At 37.6% G+C, this 20,142-nt stretch overlaps 2 protein-coding genes across 14 annotated transcripts in view; both read left to right on the top strand.

The window, feature by feature from the left end:
• Positions 1 to 7,134, top strand: part of LOC121529524 (nuclear GTPase SLIP-GC-like) — a 32,540-nt gene extending 25,406 nt beyond the window's left edge. For 11 of the 12 annotated variants that reach the window (XM_041817445.1, XM_041817457.1, XM_041817451.1 and 8 more), the window contains 3 exons: positions 6,402 to 6,483; positions 6,576 to 6,648; positions 6,725 to 7,134. In XM_041817445.1, the coding sequence (XP_041673379.1) occupies positions 6,402 to 6,483; positions 6,576 to 6,618 (125 nt within the window). In that variant the 3' untranslated portion in view covers positions 6,619 to 6,648; positions 6,725 to 7,134. The remainder of the gene's footprint in view (positions 1 to 6,401; positions 6,484 to 6,575; positions 6,649 to 6,724) is intronic. The other variant, XM_041817448.1, reaches the window with a different exon arrangement.
• Positions 7,135 to 9,636: 2,502 nt separating this feature from the next.
• LOC121503860 (nuclear GTPase SLIP-GC-like) overlaps positions 9,637 to 20,142 on the top strand; it is a 28,162-nt gene continuing 17,656 nt past the window's right edge. For both annotated transcript variants that reach the window (XM_041778431.1, XM_041778432.1), the window contains exons 1-15: positions 9,637 to 9,720; positions 10,554 to 10,635; positions 11,411 to 11,523; positions 11,640 to 11,663; positions 11,823 to 11,852; positions 12,463 to 12,484; positions 12,622 to 12,699; positions 12,924 to 13,005; positions 13,369 to 13,585; positions 13,734 to 14,009; positions 15,841 to 16,038; positions 16,154 to 16,329; positions 16,748 to 16,841; positions 16,923 to 17,010; positions 17,097 to 17,224. In XM_041778431.1, coding sequence (XP_041634365.1) covers positions 10,569 to 10,635; positions 11,411 to 11,523; positions 11,640 to 11,663; positions 11,823 to 11,852; positions 12,463 to 12,484; positions 12,622 to 12,699; positions 12,924 to 13,005; positions 13,369 to 13,585; positions 13,734 to 14,009; positions 15,841 to 16,038; positions 16,154 to 16,329; positions 16,748 to 16,841; positions 16,923 to 17,010; positions 17,097 to 17,224 — 1,593 coding nt within the window. In that variant the 5' untranslated portion in view covers positions 9,637 to 9,720; positions 10,554 to 10,568. The remainder of the gene's footprint in view (positions 9,721 to 10,553; positions 10,636 to 11,410; positions 11,524 to 11,639; positions 11,664 to 11,822; positions 11,853 to 12,462; positions 12,485 to 12,621; positions 12,700 to 12,923; positions 13,006 to 13,368; positions 13,586 to 13,733; positions 14,010 to 15,840; positions 16,039 to 16,153; positions 16,330 to 16,747; positions 16,842 to 16,922; positions 17,011 to 17,096; positions 17,225 to 20,142) is intronic.

Here is a 20,142-nt window from a genome sequence, read left to right on the forward strand (position 1 = left end):
CTATCTACAACCTGCCTCATTTTTTTATTTGTCTGTCATCTGCAGACATCTCCTAAAAATTGTTATTCACTGAAATTTCACAGAAATTCTTGTCACTTTGTAATGAAAATATATGTTGAGCGTGTTCAGGTAAAATAAAAAAGCATAGTATATTCAAAAACAAACTTTGAAAGACCACATGTATAACAAACACCTCCCAAGCAAAAATGAGGTTTTGCTTTGAACTACAAAGGAAATATGAGAAAATGCACTGCAAAGCTAGTTCCTTTTTTCAGGATGTTGTCAGTGTGGAAGTACACAGTCTGATGGAGCTCAAGCTGGGGGCAACATCTCTGAAATACACCACGTTTCACATTATTATGCAAACTGAATTTTAGTGTCATAAACATTCATTTAATTTTTTATTTTTTAATTTTTTTTTTTTTAACTATACTCATGGATGGTATTGTGTCTCAGGGCGTTTTAGATCACTGGAATCAATCTAAGACACCTGTGATAATCAGTTTTCCAAGTAAGCCCAATTAAAGGAAAACTACTTAAAAAGGACGTTCCACATTATTAAGCAGGCCACAGGTTTCTGCAATATGGGAAAGTAAAAGGATCTCTCTGCAGCTGAAAAGCCTCAAATAGTGCAATGCCTTGGACAAGGTATGAAAACATTAGATATTTCACGTAAACTTAAGTTTGATCATCGTACTGTGAAAAAATTTGTGGCTGATTCAGAGCACAGATGAGGAAGGTTTCTGCCAGACAAAGTCATCGGATTAAGAGAGCAGCTGCTAAAATGTCATTACAAAGCAGCAAACGGGTATTTGAAGCTGCTGGTGCCTCTGGTGTCCCACCAACCTCAAGGTGTAGGATCTTCCAGAGGCTTGCAGTCGTACATAAACCTACTATTCGTCACCCCCTAACCAATGCTCACAAGCAGAAACAGTTGCAGTGGGCCCAGAAATACATGAAGATTCATTTTCAAACAGTCTTGTTTACTGATGAGAGGCATGCAACCCTGGATGGTCCAGATGGATGGAGAAGTGGATGGTTAGAGGATGACCACCATGTCCCAACAAGGCTGCAGTGTCAGCAAGGAGGTGACGGAGTCATGTTTTGGGCCAGAATTCATGAGGAGAGAGCTGGTCAGCCCCTTTAGGGTCCCTGAAGGTGTGACAATGACCTCGGCAAAGTATACAGAGTTTCTGACTGACCACTTTCTTCCGTTGTACAAAACGATTAACCATGCCTTCCGTAGCAAAATTCTCTTTATGCATGACAGTGCACCATCTTATGCTGCAAAGAATCCCTCTGTGTCATTGGCTGCTATGGGCATAAAAGAAGAGAAAGTGATGGTGTTGCCCCCATCCTCCCCTTACCTCAACCCTATTGACAACCTTTGGAGCATCCTCAAGCAAAAGATCTATGAGGCAGGGAGGCAGTTCACATCAAAACAGCAGCTCTGGGAGGATATTCTAGCATCCTGCGAAGAAATTTGAGCAGAAACTCTCCAAAAACTCGCAAGTTCAATGGATGCAAGAATTGTGAAGGTGATATCAAAGAAGGGGTCCTATGTTAACATGGAACTTGGCCTGTAAGGATGTTTTTGATAGAAAAACACTTTTGATTTTAGTAAATATGACTTTCTAATGCCTCAACAAACGACCATTTTCAGTTCTTTACAACCTAAAAAATCTTTTAAAACTCTGTTGTGCCTAATAATTCATTAATTTGAGAAGTTTTTAGTTTATTTTATCAACAAAATCAAGGACATCAGGGATAATATCACCCCCCCACTCCGTATTTTTAACACCAGTAGGGATGTTTTTAATTATTTTAGCAGTTTTGAACCGGTGTCCTTGTCCTTTTTATCTGAGATTTTATCCAAGATGAAAACAGCAACGTGCAGCCTTGATTTTATTCCCACCAAATTTCTCAAAGAGGTTTTTAGCACGGTTGGACCCAGTATTTTATCAATAATTAATAGTTCTCTGACAGAAGGTGTAGTCCCCTCTGTTTTTAAACACGCTGTGGTCCAACCTCTTTTAAAGAAACCCAACCTTGACCCCTCTGACTTTAATAATTTTAGACCAATTTCAAAGCTTCCTTTTTTATCTAAAGTTTTAGAGAAAGTGGTTTCTACTCAGCTTTTATCTTTTATGTCTCACAATAACCTCTTTGAGAAATTCCAGTCTGGTTTTAGAGCGGGTCACAGCACTGAGACGGCCCTCCTCAAGGTGACCAATGATTTGTTTTTGGCAGCAGATAGAGGGGAGGGAGCCATTTTAATTCTTTTAGATCTCAGTGCAGCTTTTGATACCGTTGATCACAATATTTTAATTGAACGTCTTAGAAACTGGGTGGGCATCACGGACACTGCACTTAGCTGGTTTTATTCTTATCTTTCAGAGCGAACCTTTGCGGTCACCATAGGTAACCACTCCTCCTCTACCTCTACCCTTACCTGTGGTGTACCGCAAGGTTCGGTTTTAGGCCCCATTTTATTTTCTATTTATATGCTGCCCCTTGGTCAAATAATCCAGAATCATAAAGTCTCCTTTCACTGCTACGCAGACGACACACAGATATACCTGCCCCTGAGACCTGAGGATCCTAGAAGCCTAGCTGCTGTAAAAGACTGCCTGTTTGATATTAACTGTTGGATGGCCCAGAACTTTCTTCAACTAAACACCTGCAAGTCTGAAATAATCATGTTCAATTTACAAAATTCTTCAGACTTAATCAATAACAGCCTTGGTTCATTTTCATCAAATATCAAATCAACAGCCAGAAATCTCGGAGTTCAGTTTGATTCTAACCTCACCTTTGCAGCTCATATTAATAAAATCCCACAGTCATGCTTCTTTCACTTACGCAGCATCTCCAAATTAAAACCCATCCTCTCCCAGTCAGACATGGAAAAAGTCATCCACGCCCTCATTTTCTCCCGTCTAGATTACTGCAACTCACTTCTCTCTGGTATTAACCAAAAATCTCTCTCCCGCCTTCAACTTGTCCAGAATGCAGCAGCTAGGCTTCTAACCGGTTTTAACAGACGACATCACATCACCCCCATTTTAGCATCTTTACATTGGCTTCTAGTTAGTTTTAGAATTGATTTTAAGATTTTACTCATTACTTTTAAAGCTCTGAAGGGTCTGGCACCAGTTTGTGTTACAGAACTTCTAACCCCTTATGAGCCAGCCCGCACCCTAAGATCCTCTGGTGGGGGCCTCCTGGTCATTCCAAAGTCGAGACTTGTAAGTAAAGGTGACAGGGCCTTCTCCATCAGGGCCCCTCGACTTTGGAACGACCTCCCCGAGGAAATAAGGCGTACAGAAACTGTCACTGCTTTTAAATCACTTCTTAAAACTCATTTTTATAGACTTGCATTTATGTGATGTCGTCTTCTTACTCATTCCTATTCCTTCAATCATCGTTTTACCCTTTATCTTCACTTTTGTTACATTACACCTATTTTTGCTGTTTTACTGTTATTATTGTTACTATTAATTCTTTACTACTTCTGATTTTTAGCTTATTTAGTACCTTTTACTCTTCTTATTCATGTTTTAATATCTCTTACTCCTTACTGTTTTGATTTTCTATATCAATGATCTTGAGTCTTTAATTTAGGCAGTTCTTACTGGTTTTAGCTTTTACCTTTGATGCTTGTATCCTTTTAGCGTTTTCACACCTCGGACATATTCTTTTACACTTATTCTTCCTTTACAATTTTACTTATCTTAATGTTTTAGTTCTTACTGCTTCTCTTTTACTTGCCTTTTAAAACTTCAGTCCCCTTGGTCTCAGGTTCTGTAGTTGGGTTCCTGTGTTGGCCGGGTACCCGTGGGTTCTTATGATGTCTTGTTTTAATGATGTTCCAGGATGTTTCAGCTCAAGTGTAGTCATGTGAAACATATCAAAGCTCTCATGACTTCCATGGATTTGTATTTCTAATATCTCAGTAATATTGTTGTTTTGGCTGAACCTGTAGTTGGTTTGATCTTGTTTAGGTTCTGTCCCCTTGAGTGCACTTTTGTCTTTGTTGTTGTGTTTTGTTGTCTTGCTGCTTTGTTTTTCTGAGTGTGAAAGCACTTTGTAAAACCTTGCTTTTAAAAGTGCTATATAAATAAAGTTATTATTATTATTATTTTGAGTTTTTTATTTTTGAAAAAAAAAGTTATCATTGGGGGGTTTGTTCAATGAAATTTTAATTATGCTCTATGGTTGATGACTTGAAAACTGTACTGACTGTTACTTGCATTGATTATTTAGGAAAATTATTTAGGTGTACTTGTGTCCAGGGAGGATTTAGTGGGGTCCTCTTTTGGTTAACTCTGCATACTCTGTTGAGTATTTCATCTTCAAGTGCAATAGTAATTTTGTTGTTTTTAAGCTTTTTACTGTTTCCTCACCAACATATGTTATAGTGGTATGCATTGAAGATTGCATATGTTACATTACTCTGGCAAACGTAAAGTTCCACACAGCATTCATGTTTCTTTTGGTAACATTTCATCAATGTCATTGTATAACTGATGACACTGTATCTCTCTAATGTACATACATGGACAAAATTGTTGGTACCCCTCTGTTAATGAAAGAAAAACCCACAATGGTCACAGAAATAACTTGAATCTGACAAAAGTAATAATAAATAAAAATTCAATGAAAATTAACCAATGAAAATCAGACATTGCTTTTGAACTGTGGTTCAACAGAATTAAAAAAAAAACAAAACTCATGAAAAAGGCCTGGACAAAAATGATGGTACCCTTAACTTAATATTTTGTTGCACAACCTTTTGAGGCAATCACTGCAATCAAATGATTTCTGTAACTTTCAGTGAGACTTCTGCACCTCTCAGCAGGTATTTTGGCCCATTCCTCATAAGCAACCTGCTCCAGTTGTCTCAGGTTTGAAGGGTGCCTTCTCCAGACGCCATGTTTCAGCTCTTTCCACAGATGTTCAATAGGATTTAGATCAGGGCTCATAGAAGGCCACTTCAGAATAGTTCAATGTTTTGCTCTTAGCCATTCTTGGGTGTTTTTAGCTGTGTGTTTTGGGTCATTATCCTGTTGCAAGACCCATGACCTGCGACTGAGACCAAGCTTTCTGACACTGGGCAGCACATTTCTCTCTAGAATACCTTGATAGTCTTGAGATTTCATTGTACCCTGCACAGATTCAAGACACCCTGTGCCAAATGTGGCAAAGCAGCCCCAGAACATAACAGAGCCTCCGCCATGTTTCACAGTAGGGACAGTGTTCTTTTCTTGGTATGCTTCATTTTTGCATCTGTGAACATAGAGCTGATGTGCCTTGCCAAAAAGTTCCGGTTTTGTCTCGTCTGTCCATAGGACATTCTCCCAGAAGCTTTGTGGCTTGTCAACATGCAGTTTGGCAAATTCCAGTCTCGCTTTTTTATGATTTGTTTTCAACAGTGGTGTCCTCCTTGGTCGTCTCCCATGAAGTCCACTTTGGCTCAAACAATGATGGATGGTGTGATCTGACACTGATGTACCTTGACCTTGGATTTCACCTTTAATGTCTTTGGAGCTTGTTCTCGGCTCTTTTGTTACCATTTGTATTATCGGTCTCTTCGATTTGTCATCAATTTTCCTCCTGCGTCCACGTCCAGGGAGGTTGGCTACAGTCCAGTGGATCTTAAATTTCTGAATAATATGTGCAGCTGTAGTCACAGGAACATCAAGCTGCTTGGAGATGGTCTTATAACCTTTACCTTTAACATGCTTGTCTATAATTTTCTTTCTAATCTCCTGAGACAACTCTCTCCTTCGCTTCCTCTGGTCCATGTTTAGTGTGGTACACACCATGTCACCAAACAGCACAGTGACTACTTGTCACCTTTTAAATAGGCCGACTGACTGATTACAAGTTTGTAGACACCTGTGATGCTAATTAGAGGACACACCTTGGTTGAACATGTCCCTATGGTCACATTATTTTCAGTCTTTTCTGGGGGTACCATCATTTTTGTCCAGGCCTTTTTCATGAGTTTGTTTTTTAAAAAAATTCTGTTGAACCACAGTTCAAAAGCAATGTCTGATTTTCATTGGTTACTTTTCATTGATTTTTTTATTTATTATTACTTTTGTCAGATTCAAATTATTTCTGTGACCATTGTGGGTTTTTCTTTCATTAACAGAGGGGTACCAACAATTTTGTCCATGTGTGTACATGTCCTAATCATATCACTTTATTTAGCATCCAAGTAACAGTAATAGCCTTACTAGTACAGCACCTTTTAATACAAAGTGCCATCCAGAGTAATAACAACAGAAGATGTTAAAAAAGGTACATTTGGGAACAAGATGAAAACACAATAGATCATCATCAAGTCTTGAATACTGAAACTGTGAAGCTGTTAACTATGTTTTTTTTCCAAGATGTCAAAGGAGACCTTGAGAGGGTGACAAAATACTGTAAAATACTGAAGAAAAACACCAATAAAGAAACATCACCAACAAGGTAAAATGTTTTAAAGTCCATGCAACATCCTTATTTGAAACTCTTTAATCTGCCTCAGACAAAATTAAAAATAATGTTTCTGTTTTCAACAGTGCGGATCAACCTGGCCCGTCAACTGCACGGGTACGCTGTTAAAATGATGATTAACATTAGGAATTCTGACAGGTAATAAAATAGTTATAAATACATCATCAATAGAATATCACAAGTTTGCTGTTTAAATGTTCTGTGGATTTTTCAGGTTCACTAGATGGAGAGAAACAGCTATGGTCTGTTTTACCACAAGGATCCCACTGGGCACAGTGATCCAAAACTTTAGGCCTCTGGATTGGATCAACGAGTAGTCATTTCTTCTTATTTAGTATCGGGTCAGTGTTATTGAGTTTGATAATGTGGGTTTCAAACTTGCTTGTACAGTTGGACACAAGAAATAGTATGGGGGAGGGGAGGGAGTGTTTAAGGATTTACCATTATTTCAAGTAGACATCATCTTAAATGAGGTTGCAGTTTTCTAATCTTTTAGATGTTTATTCGTTCCTTGTATATTATCTAATGAATTGGGTGGATGATTTTAGATGTATGCATTGCAGTTTCAATTATAATAAATGTGTGATGAAATCTTAAACCTTGAAATAAAAACTCTTGGTTCGATCTGACTTGTATTTTAGACTTTTTTCTGCAGCAGTTAAGAACAAGTAGTTGTTTTCTGTGAGTTAGCAGGTTTATCTATGTACTGATATAAATTATTTCAAATTGAAGCTTATTTTGTTAGACCAGCTTATATGATTTGTACTTTACATTTATTTATTTTTCATTCTTTACTGATTTTAAGTGCTATGTGGTATATCATGCAGTAAAATTTAATAAATTTACCTTCTGAAGCTTTTTTGTCTTTTTTGCGAATTCGGCATAATCATGAAGCAACTACCCAAGAGTAACATTTTCATTTAGACTGAAAGGGCTGCAAGAGCACAACAGATTCTTTCCAAAAGCAAACAAAGCTGTTAAAAAAAAAAAATCATGGATGTTATAGTTAAACTACTGAGTATCCAGTTATCAGAGCAGAGGCACTCCAGGCCTTTAGGGGTGCTTTATTCAACAGCTGAGGTTTTGTGGAGAGAAAAAAGAAGTGCAGGTGTTACTGATTTTGAGACAACATGATAACGCTGACAAAATGACTCCTTAAGTCCTTTCCCATCCCCTCTTCCTTGACCTTAATGATAAACATCATAGGGTCAAGGAAAGGTGTGACTAACGTCTGTTACTGTAAGAAAGGCTGTGTACACTTACCTGATATGTGGGATATAAACTACAAACATGGAGGTTACTATAATGTGATGTCTGAGGTCAGAACTCACTGTATAGTAACACCAGAAATAAACAGTACAATCAGATACCCATCTAATCTGAAAATATTTTCTAAAAAAATATTACCTATATCTACACTTTCAAGAGCTTAATTAACATAAAGTTGACCAAAATTAATGAAAAGGTTCTACAGTTGTTTATAATACAAACGAAAGTCCCATCTCAAGCACAAAGTATAGAAAAACCTCTCAGTATTGGAGATGGCTTGCTGCTTAAAAAAATCTCTAACTAGAGCCCTGTTTGGGACTCTGGCTGACTCCAGCTGGCTTCCTCACCATTACTGCCCACACCTGCAACAGGTGACATCCACTAACATCCGCACCTGCAACATGTGACATCCACTAACATCCGCACCTGCAACATGTGACATCCACTAACATCCTCACCTGCAACATGTGACATCCACTAACATCCGCACCTGCAACATGTGACATCCACTAACATCCTCACCTGCAACATGTGACATCCACTATCATCTGCACCTGCAACATGTGACATCCACTAACATCCTCACCTGCAACATGTGACATCCACTATCATCTGCATCTGCAACATGTGACATCCACAAACATCCTCACCGGCAACAGGTGTGTCAACCCTGCCCACCCCCACACAATCCATTATAAATATTCAGAAAAACCGACAATACATGTAATTGAAGGCAACACTGATCTATACACTGAAGTACCAACCTGGTTAAGTTGCCTCTCTGAAGAAGGGATCCCTGAGAAAACAACCACATTCATGTTAAGCTCAACCTGACATGCCAGATGGATTTTCTTTTTACACATCCATCTGGTAAACCCTTCATAGACAGGGTTTGGGAAAGGGCAGAGCCTTTTAAAAGAAATCAGAGGGTTTTTTGCATGAACTTTCTGTCTGTCACATCTTTACGGGCCAATCATAGCAACAAAACACGCGATGTAGCCGCTACCGAGGAGTAAACTCCATGGAGAGCTGCATAACCTAAACTTTGGCAGCTGTACATATGTCAATACACGCCTTTTGTTGTTTTTGAAAAGAAAACAACTCACTGCTGTTCTTTGTTCCTCTTTTAACGAAGAAATGTTGTCAAGTTCTGATAAAACTGACACTTTAGCAGCATCCACGCTAATGTCTTCCACCATAATTGCACCGGCCTCTTCTCGCCGCTTGCTTACGTCACGACTCTGCTGCGCCCGAAAGCACTGCCCCTCATCGCTGATTGGTCCTGTCACTTTCTAACCAGGCCCAAATGGTTCTGATGGAGGCTTTGCAAAAAGGATTTGCCAGTAAGATATATGGAAATGGGCAAATCCATCTGCTTTGCAAGGTCATGTCGTGTAATGATGCGACACACGAGCAGACATGTAAAGTGTGTCATGCAGTCTCCACAAACAGTGCAAAGTACCCAGAATAACCAGTAGGATTCACCATTGCTGCAACAATGATGAGAACCTGCCTTACAAGTTCTTTGATTTATATAATGTTGGAGGAAGTACTTCAATCAAAATGTGGTATTAAACCTTTTTCCAAGAGTCGGAATATTTAAACTCAGTCCTGAATATTAAGAATAAGATTTCTTGTTACACACATCCTTGAGTAGAAAGACTGACATTGGGGTTAAAAATTAAAAGATCTCATAAGACCCTTCAGCTAGAGGGGTTTGTCCCTTTTAAGATCCCTCAGACCTGGATGCCTTTGTAACAAAGGCAGCAGTTTACTGTGAGAAATAAAGTGTTTGAGGCTGTGAAAGGAAGTAAAGAGTTAATAGCAATGTCTAAGAAGGCGGAGCAAAAGCAGAAGGGAAATGATACCAGGAAGTTCTATGAACACTGAATCCTCAGGCAGAATTTATCACGCCAGTTTTCTTTGGAGTCTGGAGGAAATGTGAGTAGTGTTAATTAGACATAAAAGGGATAGATGTATTGTTTTTTGTTTATTGAACTCATTTCCTTGAATTGATGTTGTGTTTTTTCTGCTGAAAACTTTTGCATATCTTCAGCAGTTCCTTCATGTGCAGTTTAAGAGCTTCACAGTATTTCAGTTTAACTAAGAGATTCTTTCAATGGAGACAGTCTGTCTGCAGTGATTTAAAACTGGACATTGAATGTGATGAAGCCTGGTTAGACTTAAGTAGACATCTCCCTTGCTAAAGGGTTCATCATCACAATTAGAGATTTCCCAGTATTTTAACATGTTGACAACTATGGAGGGAGCTTTTGTTAACTTAAATCTTTTCCAGTTGTACCATTGAAGTTGTGGCTCTGCTGCATGTCCCTGTGTTTAAAATCAAAATGTACTCCTCTCGTTTCTATGAAAAAAAGCTGACAGGAAAAAAGCTTATAGAATAGTTATTACTACGAAGCTGCTCTGAAATACTCCATCCATTTTTAGATTGGAGATTCTGTTTCTTATGTACATAAAATTGTTAAAATGGTCTTTTCTCCATTTTGAACCTTCTGCCATTTATGATCACTGTTGGTGTAATTTGTTAATTTTAGATGGCATCAAAGCTCTCAAGGATTTCTAGTACAAGAATTTACTCACATTTAAAACAGTGAAATCCAACATTATAAGCCACCTTTAACAAATGAGGTGGACATCAGGGGGTGGATGAGTAAGAAGATTTAGCCTATTGTGGAACTTAAACTTATAATTTCTCACCTAGGGATATGTCAAATTATAAAAGTCTCAAATTTAGATCTGTCTTTACATTACAGCTGCAGTTTCTGGTCATGGATGATTTTGTACGTGAAAAATTAACTGAATGGGGTCTCAGAAACTTGATACAAACATTTAAAGGTAAAGTATTATCATGTTTTTTAATGTCACAGGTATTTGTCATTATTACTGAGAAAGTCAGTAATAGGCTAAGATAGCTTTGAATTTTTTATAAGTTTTTATTTTTATTTCATTTTGACTTTAAGCTTTCAGTTTAGTTTAAATTAGTTTTTCCTACTGGTGTGTTTAGTGTGGTTACATTTTTATTTTGCTTTTTTAGCTTAATTTTTATTATTTTAGTGTTAGTTTTATTTATATTTTTAATTAATGTAGGATACCTGTACAGGACAAGACATCAAAGTACCAGAAAAAGTAAAAATACTATTTAAAAAATATGTTAAAATACTCATCCCTTTTCATTTGTTTATTCAAATTTGACATTTGTTTACAGCTCAAGACCTAAAATTAGAATTGTGTGAAGTCTTCTTTAACCAGATCAGACCTTTTTAGACCCCCAGGATGTGTCAGTCAGTATGCTGCTGTCAAAGACTAAAACTAAGGAGACTTTGTCCTTAATATTGTCTTATTTAAATAAGATTTGTAAGAACACAGTACGGTTTGGTTAGTTTTTGATATCATGTAAAGCTCTGTTTTGATTCTAGTTTTGGTGAACTATTTTATCATTTTAGTTTTAGTTATTTAGTTAGTTTTAGTTAACCGTAATAATCTTGCATAGTAACATGGAAGGTTTCACAACATGGTTCTGAACAATGCTGACTTACACCAAATACATCCAGCCATATTCAAAGTTCTGTAATCTTTATGACCGGAATAATCTGATTGTTTTCAATAACAGATCAATACATTACAAAGGAAAGTCTTTACCTTCTCATTGAGAAAGACATTGATGAATTGATCCCAATAACTGGACAAAAGGCAATCTTCAGGAACAAACTCCAGTTGCTAAAGGTAATATTTCTTCAATCAGATGAGCATGAATTTATTTTTGTCATTGACACATGATGGATCATAGAAACTGATGTGTACTTAAATAAACTACAAAATTGTTTTTCTTTTGCTACCAGGAGGGACAAAACGCAACCAATCAGGTAACCCATTGTTTTCCTGCTCTTGTGAAAATAATCTTATTTTTTTAATCAATGACATGACATCTATGGAATTTTCACTGTCATTGATCATTTTTCTTAATGTATACTTAAAATGTTTCATGACGTGGCCTGTGATACATTTATTTGCATTGTCAACAGAGGAATGAAGAAACAGCTGAGGCTGCTCAGGTAAGGACAGACTTGTGTGTGATCCACAGACTCCCTTTCTACTTCCAAGACTTTCCCCCCTTCTGTCTCCAGTGGTAGAATGAGTCTAAGTTAGACTCTGCTGGTACTTTGGTCATCATTTGTTTTTGGAGACAAATTAGTTGATGGTGATGATGACAGATCTCTGACTCTACATGGCAGCAAGTTCATAGGATAAGACTTGAAGCACTTTGAGGCACTTAATGATGTTTCGTCCTGTCTAGATTTTATGTTTGTGTTATACTTTGTCTCAGATTTATGTTGCTTTGGACTAAAGTGTCTGCTAAATAACAAACTAACATGGTAACATCTCTGAAAAGCTGCTCAACTGAATCTCATTGTTGCTGACTCAGGAAAACAGGTGTTAAGGTTACACCAGATATTACTCTCTATCTTTGTCCTGGACTCCACTTGAAGGGTTTTCCAGTCTTATCACACCGATGATATCAGTGATGGGAATGTAAACGCATAAAAAATGCTGAATGTTTGAGCATGTTTACCCATTCCTGTCATACCATTTTTTTTTCTTTTTTCTTTTCTTTAGCATAAACATAAACATTTTTATGACTGAAATTAAAATTTTCTTCCACAGGTTTCTCCCCACAGAAATAAAGGTAAGGTCCAAAGTTTCTAGATAGATCTCTGTTTTTACAGCAATGATGTCTCACTTTGACAAAAAAAGTTGAGATAACGTTTAATCCTGTGAGAGTCAAATGGCTCTTTTTCCCCTTTTCAATGGAAAAATAATCAGGAAAAAGAAAGACGTTGCCTGAGGAGGAGACCGGCCAACCTGGACCAATGAAACGACATCGTGAAACCACAGCAGCAGGTGGGGCCTCTTTCTATACTTTGATGAATGCTAGTACATTTACTTAGTCTACAGGAAACCTCTGCCTGACATCCCCAAGACACACACAGTCTAAAAATGTTTTATCCCATCTTCCTTTCAAGTCCTGTACAAGGTTTCTCACTCTTTACATCCATCTCTTCTAGTTGAGTTAAACAAGACACCTATCTGATTAAGTTTTCCTTTTCTTTATTTTAATCAAACAGAAGTTACACTGTCTGAAGTGAAAGAGATCATGAAGAGGGTTGAGGATGGACTACCTAAAACAGAGCTCAATGATTTTCTATGGTAGGGAATGCATGTTTTTATTTCACATACTTGTTTAAATGATCAGGTTTATCAAGGAATTAGTGACTGGTTCCTGGAGATGAGTCTTTATCTTGTCCGTCAGATCTTATTCAGAATATTTATTATCAATCTTTAAGACAGAGCAGGGAAAAACATTCCTTCAAAAAGCCCACAGATATTAAGACAGATGATCTGGACTCAGTCCATTAATCATTAAGAAAACTGTAGCAGAGAGCAGCCATTGTAATCAAGCAGCAGACAGTATAACAATATTTGTCAATAGATTTATTGGTAGATGTTTGCAAATTTGGACCAATCGTTACATTTTTAATCAATGAAAATATTTAATATCTCATACCACAGTGAAAAGATCCATGATTTGGAGACAGAGAAGAAGGAGGTGGTTGGTGTCTTTGGTCGAACAGGAGCTGGGAAGAGCTCCTTGATAAACGCCCTCATTGGAGAGAAGAATCTCTTGCCCTCAGGAGATCTAGGTGCCTGTACAACAGTCATCATTAAGGTGGAAGCTAACATGAAGAACAAGAAGTATGAGGCAGAGATCGAATTCATCTCTAAAGAGGTAACACCAGCTGAATATGATTATTGTAACTTTTTTTTAAAAAATTATGATTAAGCTGCATGAATACAGATGCTGATCTCATTGATTGATGCATTTATTTTCTTTGATTCATTTAAATCATATTAATCTTTTTTTTTCTTTTAATCAGGATTTGGAGGAGGATTTGTGGGGCCTGAAAAGAATCGTCCTGAGTGATACAGATGATGAAGAAGAAAATGAAGACAAAGATGAAAATGACGGTGGTGGTGATGTTACTGATGTCACTGATGAGGATGTTTATAAAGATGCAGTAGAAGTTCTGTCAACGCTGTATGGAGCAAAATGGAAAGAAATCTGTGCCGAAGACGCTCTCATGAACAAGAAACATTTCAGAGAAATTCCAGAATTTTTTGAGCCCGGGAAAAAGGTCTTGTCATCCCTCTCAGTAAGAACCATGACGAATCACAGTGTTATTCTTGTGTACAAGTATTTATTTAAAAATCAGTTAGAAGTCTTTTTTTCACTGTGAGGAAGTAGTTGATATTTGTTATTGACATAGTTTGTTCTTGTTTTGGAGCAGTTTAGAGATTATTCAGATCAATTTGAAAAAAAACAAAATTCACATTGAGTGGACTTAATGCTAAGTATCTACAATCCCATATCATTATTATCAACCTGTTATTAAACCTTGTAAAAAATTAAAGACAACTATTAAGACAACAAGAAAACTATTTAAAGGAAAACATTCACAGGTGGAATGACTGGAAATAAGTCAATCAAATTTTCTTTAGAGAAATGAGAGCATCAGTTGTAAGTGTATGTAGATAATGAGCTCATATATTTGGAGCACTAATTCAGAGTGAACTTGTTGAGGTATCAGATAACCAGTGGAATGATAACGGTAAGGTCAAGTGGACCAGGTTGGCAAAGATGTTCTATCAAATAATTTAGTCCATGAAGGGATTTTTAAATCTAAAGAAACAGCTGTTCATCACTCTTCTGTGCCAGAGTAGTCCAGTGGTCAGTGTATTTTCTGGTTGAACAGTTTAGTTTCTACTGTGTTATTAAACAGCCTTGATGGTTCAAGTATATTCATTTATTTTGCTCTTAATGTTAATGAAGCCCATTGACTCACCAGTGCTTATACCATTGATCTTAAGGTTGATACACTGTATAGGGTAAATAGGCCTATTATTATACTGTAAAACACAATGGATGGCATGAGAGCTTTTATTTTGAACTGTTCAGCTTTTCCATAGGGTCACATGATTTTCCTCCAGTATTTCATCAAAGGGGACATATTTAGCAAAAAAATCCCTTTTTCAGGCTTTTCTAACAAAAATATGTCCCTGGCCTTTCCACAATCCCCTCAAATACCAGAAAAATCCATTCCCTTCCACCCTCTCTTTCTCCACCTTTCAGAAAATGTGTGCTGAAACAAGCTGTTCTCAGATTTTACCCTCATGACCTCATGTGGGGAGTTAGCAACGACCCCAGGTTTGGTTGGCCCTCCCCGCTTGGAAGGGAGTTCCGCCCTCCTCTCCTGATCTTCCTCTCAGCTACCAGCTGAGATGCTGGATAGCTCAGTGGGTTATCCTGCTGACTTTGCTCTGGGAAATTGATGGTTCAAATCCCAGTCAGGTCCTTAACTTTGGATAAAAGTTTCTATAACGTGACATCAAGAGTGTCACATCCATGTCCTGAGAGGGGTGTGGTCAGGGGCGGAGTCAGACAGCTCATTGACATTTAAAGACACAGAAACAGATCGTTCTGAGAAGGGCTGAAACAGAGGAGTTTTTAGATCTGCAAAAATCCAATACTAGAGGTTTTTTTTTAGAGTTTTTCAAACTTTACAGGCATGTTTTAGGGACCTCTGAGAACAATATAAACTTGTCTTAAAAGGGTAAAACATGTCCCCTTTAAAACAAGAAAACATCACCGATGGAATTTTTAATTAATAATATTATTGTCGGGGGTTTTTTCCAGAAAAGAAAAAATGGGAAAACAGCACTGTTTTTTCCCATTTTCTGTCAAAATGAAAAGAGAGTAAAAGAAGAGTTTCTCTGGATCTTGAGGCTCATTTCAAACAGGAAATGGGACAGCCAGAAAATACTCTGACTCCTAACCAACTTTGTCATATGAAATAACGTTTTAAAAGAAAATCATTTAGAAACATATCCAATCGTAAACTAATTTTCTGTGTAACTGCTTGCCAAATTTCATTCAAGGTTTTGTTCTCATCATAGTGCATTTAATGGAAATCTTATTAATTCCAGCCTGAAAAGCTCTCTGAAGAACTCGTCAAGTACACACGAAGTGCCTCAGAGGGTGAAGACACTAGGAGGGGGTTTTGGCCTCTGGTGGAGTGTGTGACTATCAGGGTGCCAAACAATGACTTCCTCCAGCACGTCACACTTGTGGATCTACCTGGAGCTGGGGACCGCAATAAGAGACGAGATAATATGTGGAAAGAGGTCATTTTTTAAATTTATATATTTATTTTTAATCTTGTATTAACAGTGTACCATGTTTTTATTATGAAACAATGCCATTTGGATATTCATAGCTGATTTGTTTAATCCCCTCTAGGTTGTTGGTAACTGTTCCACTGTGTGGGTTGTGGCAGAAATTAACAGAGCATTAGCAGAGAAAGAACCATGGGAGATTCTGGAAAATGCCAGCAGTGATATGGGAAATGGTGGCCAGTGTCAGCGCATTGACTTTATCTGCACCAAGTCTGATGAAATTACTAGGTCAAGAGGCCAGTGAGTGTGTTTGCAGTTTTACTATTACAAATACACATGGACATCAGCAAGTGTTTGGAATAAATTCAACACAAGTACTTTACAAAAAAATATTCCCCTACACGGTTAGCTTAGCAGTCACAAACAGCTTTGTTTTCAACAACAGTGAAAAGTGCAGACATTGGCAGCAACCCTTCAAATATCACCAGGCCTGCTAACTCCTCTGCAGCACTGTCTACATAGATAGCAACTTATACTATCTATTGTTACACTAAGTTATTTAAATATATATTCATGCTTAAACTTGTGATAAAAAAGACCTATTTTAATTTGGTTTAAGAGAAATAAAGATAATTGCAAACTAAATATGGTAGAATTTAAAGTTTAAGAGCCTCGATTACTGAATGAATTACATCTTGATTCTGATCTCCTCTTACAGATCAGCAGCTGATGTTCGCTCTGCCATATTATCCAGGAACAAGAGAGCCAAAGAAGAACTAATGAAAGAGTTCAGGAAAAAAAAAACCCTTCGGGTAAGCTTTTATTGACTGACAGGAACAAAATTTCATTTTCTGTAACTGTCATTCCAACCTAAAGTGATTGATAATTTTCAGAAACATTTCAGTGATGAATGCTTCAAAGTGTTCACAGTGAGCTCCACAGAGTTTCAGGACAGAGAATGGTTAGATCCTGCAGACACTGGTAGGTGAAGCCAAGAGATAACTGTGGATCACAGAATTTTATAAGATATAAAACATTCATAAGACGAATGTCACATTTATTTACAGAGGTCCCCAAACTAAAGGAACTTTTGCAACACCTCAGTGACTGTCAATCAGAGACAGAGACACTGAACTATGTGTCAGGAGCCAAAGGGATTCTGTCATTAATTCAAGGAGCCCGTTATGGAGAAGTGGTAAGTTCAAGTAACAAGACTTCTGTTGTGTTTAGGTATCAGAACTGTCCTTAACTTTACAAAAAGAAACTAGTATCTCAAAAATTAATCACACAAATACAAAAACGAGGCCATTTGGCAGACATTATATCCATTTTTTAAAAGAGATATAATAGCTAGAATGTGCTTAAACTTAAACTGGCACCAAGACCACAGAGTTTTCTGAGAGGACAGAGCTGCTTTTTTCAGAGAAGATGGCTGTCCAGATTCATGCCAATGTATTTAAATTAGTGCTCTCAAACGATTAAAATTTTTAATCAGATTAATCACAGTGTTGCTGTGGATTAATTTTGATTAATCATGATTAAATATCATTCATTTTTAATTTTTTAAAAGTATTTTAAGCTGGAAGTGCTTTGGTGAAAAGATAATTCCTTCCTGCAGGAAGTGCATAATACTTTACGTCGGCCGACTGTTCTGTCTTGGGGTTTTTTGTACTCAAATTTCCCATCGAGAGGGCCAATGTGCTGTTTAGCGTCTTCCATATCGAGTTGGTCAGTCACTACACTGCCGGATCAGCGGCCCATTTGCACATGCACGGCCTGCTCGATGGTAACCCTACTTGGACAAACTGCCCGAAATGCGTTGGTAGATACGTTTCAGGGATTTTGAGTCAATCTGCGCTGTAGATGGGTTGATTACGTTAAAATTTTTAATCAGATTAATCATGATGATGGATTAATCCGCATTAACACGTCAATTTTGACAGCCCTAATTTAAATATTTCTACAATAATGAAAAACTGGCCATTGTGAAACTGGCTTTGTTTATAGATCTTGTTTAGTGCAGATAACTCATTCCTTTTTTTTTGTCATTAATTCTAGCTGGCTAGTGTGACATGTCCCAAGAGCCTTTGTGTTGAACAAAAACATAGCTTTGTTAAAGCAGTGGTGTCCAAACTTTATCCGCCAAGGGTCACAGACAGAAATATGTAAGATTGTTAGGGTCACTTTAATATCCACAAGGTGAAGTATATGAAAATTTGTAAAACCAATGTAATGTAGGTTAAGATATGTTTAGTGACTGAGTGTGCCTACACTGTAAACCTGGATTTTGTTTCTGCTCAAACTTTTTAGTAATCATTACTTATTCTTCCGTGTTTTGTCAAAAAACGTTGACTTTACTAAACCAGATTAGTTGTTTGTATTATTCAGTTGAAAGATGCAACACAATGATTATGTTAAGCTGAGATAACTCAATATGTTTAGTTCTTTCAGGGGAGGGGCTAGTTTAAAATTTTCAAAAACCACGGGTGAGACTGTCAGTGCATCTGTTGGCACCGGCAGGCAATGCTCCCATCATGACTCCCACACATGGCGAAGCTATTGCTTTGCCTCACTGCGTCTCCACCCCACCAGGGAGGGAGTAATCAGCTGATCTGGATCTGTCTGGATCCAAGAATGTTTTTAAAGGACTCTTCATTATTGGGAGATGGGGCTAATGGCGGAAGTCTGCGTATTTTGAGTGCTATTCTAGTTTCATATTGTGGCAAGCAGTGATGAGGAATGGCTCCCACACAAGTTGAATGACTTTGACAAGCTCTTGCACAGGGAGTGTGAGTAGCTATTATTTATTCTGAACCACAGATACACTCACATACAGACAGGGTGTTCTGCAACATTTACCCCCTCACTCATGGCGTCACACTTTAAAAAACACTTCTCACTAAAAACACAACCTAATAAACTAAATGCAATGAACATGAACATTATAAAAACAGTAGAAGGACAAGTTCTTACACACAAAGCACTCCCAGAAGTCCCTGCTCCAGGTGACTGCTTCCTGGATTGCCACAATATATTTTTATGGAAGTTAAAGTGAGCATTGTTATTTCATACAACTTAACTTCATTTATGTCAAGTAATGATTTTTAGTAAAGACTACTAATATACACTTAACATGACAACTGCATAAAATTAAGGTTCTATGTTGATACAACTTAACTTCTTTAGTTTTAGCTTGTGTAAAAACAAAAGTGGTTTAAGGCAATCGTTTTACTCGGGCTTATTAGTAATGTCAACTAATTCTGGTTTAGAGTGTAAATGGCTTGTTCAGGCAGGAAACACTCATGACTTGTGGCTATAATTATTTCTTTTTGAGGAGTTATTAATAAGTACTGAGCTGTTATTTATGTTTGGACGCATGGCTGTCCTGGGATCTTCCTTCCTTTCCAGAGCCTACGTGGAAAGTATCAAGCAGGAACAGCACACATTCCTGCTCTCCCTATGCTGATAAGGAAAGCATAAGGCAGGGAGAGAAGCAACAAAAACTCCAGAGCAGAGCAGAGCAGGCATCAGTGACGACTGAATGACGTTGATCAAGTCAGAAGCAGAATGAAGGAGGAGCTGGGGTGGAGGAGGGTTGCAAGAGCAGCTTACTGAGAAAGCAGCAGAGTGTTGCCAGGCAAGAGCAGTTTAAATAAGACATCATGAGAGGGCTTGGCCAACAGCAAATCAGCAATCAGCTGATGAGGGCCTACATGAGATCACCAGATCTGGGCAGAGCTTGACTTCATGGCCTGCCCGCACTCACGCTACACACTCAATTTAACGGCTGACAAGGCAAATAGGAAATCATTTCCAGATTTTTTGGGATGCATCAGATTTCAAGGGACCTTGTTTGGCCCTAGCTGCCTAGACCTAAAAATGTAGGCCTCTGTACTTGTGCATGATGGAAAACATTGCTTTTTGAAGGAGTTACTTTAATAATCAAGGATTACATTTTAAACTGCCAAAGTCTCACTGGAATATAAATACAACCATATATGTCTGTTTGATCATATACCTGTGAAGGCAATATTGCATCCTATCCTATAGAAAATGTTTTTGGTAGTTTAATAAAACAACATGAGTTATATTTAGAGAGTAGTGATATAAATT

Source organism: Cheilinus undulatus, linkage group 21, assembly GCF_018320785.1.
Source record: "Cheilinus undulatus linkage group 21, ASM1832078v1, whole genome shotgun sequence".
In the NCBI taxonomy this organism is placed as follows: domain Eukaryota; kingdom Metazoa; phylum Chordata; class Actinopteri; order Labriformes; family Labridae; genus Cheilinus; species Cheilinus undulatus.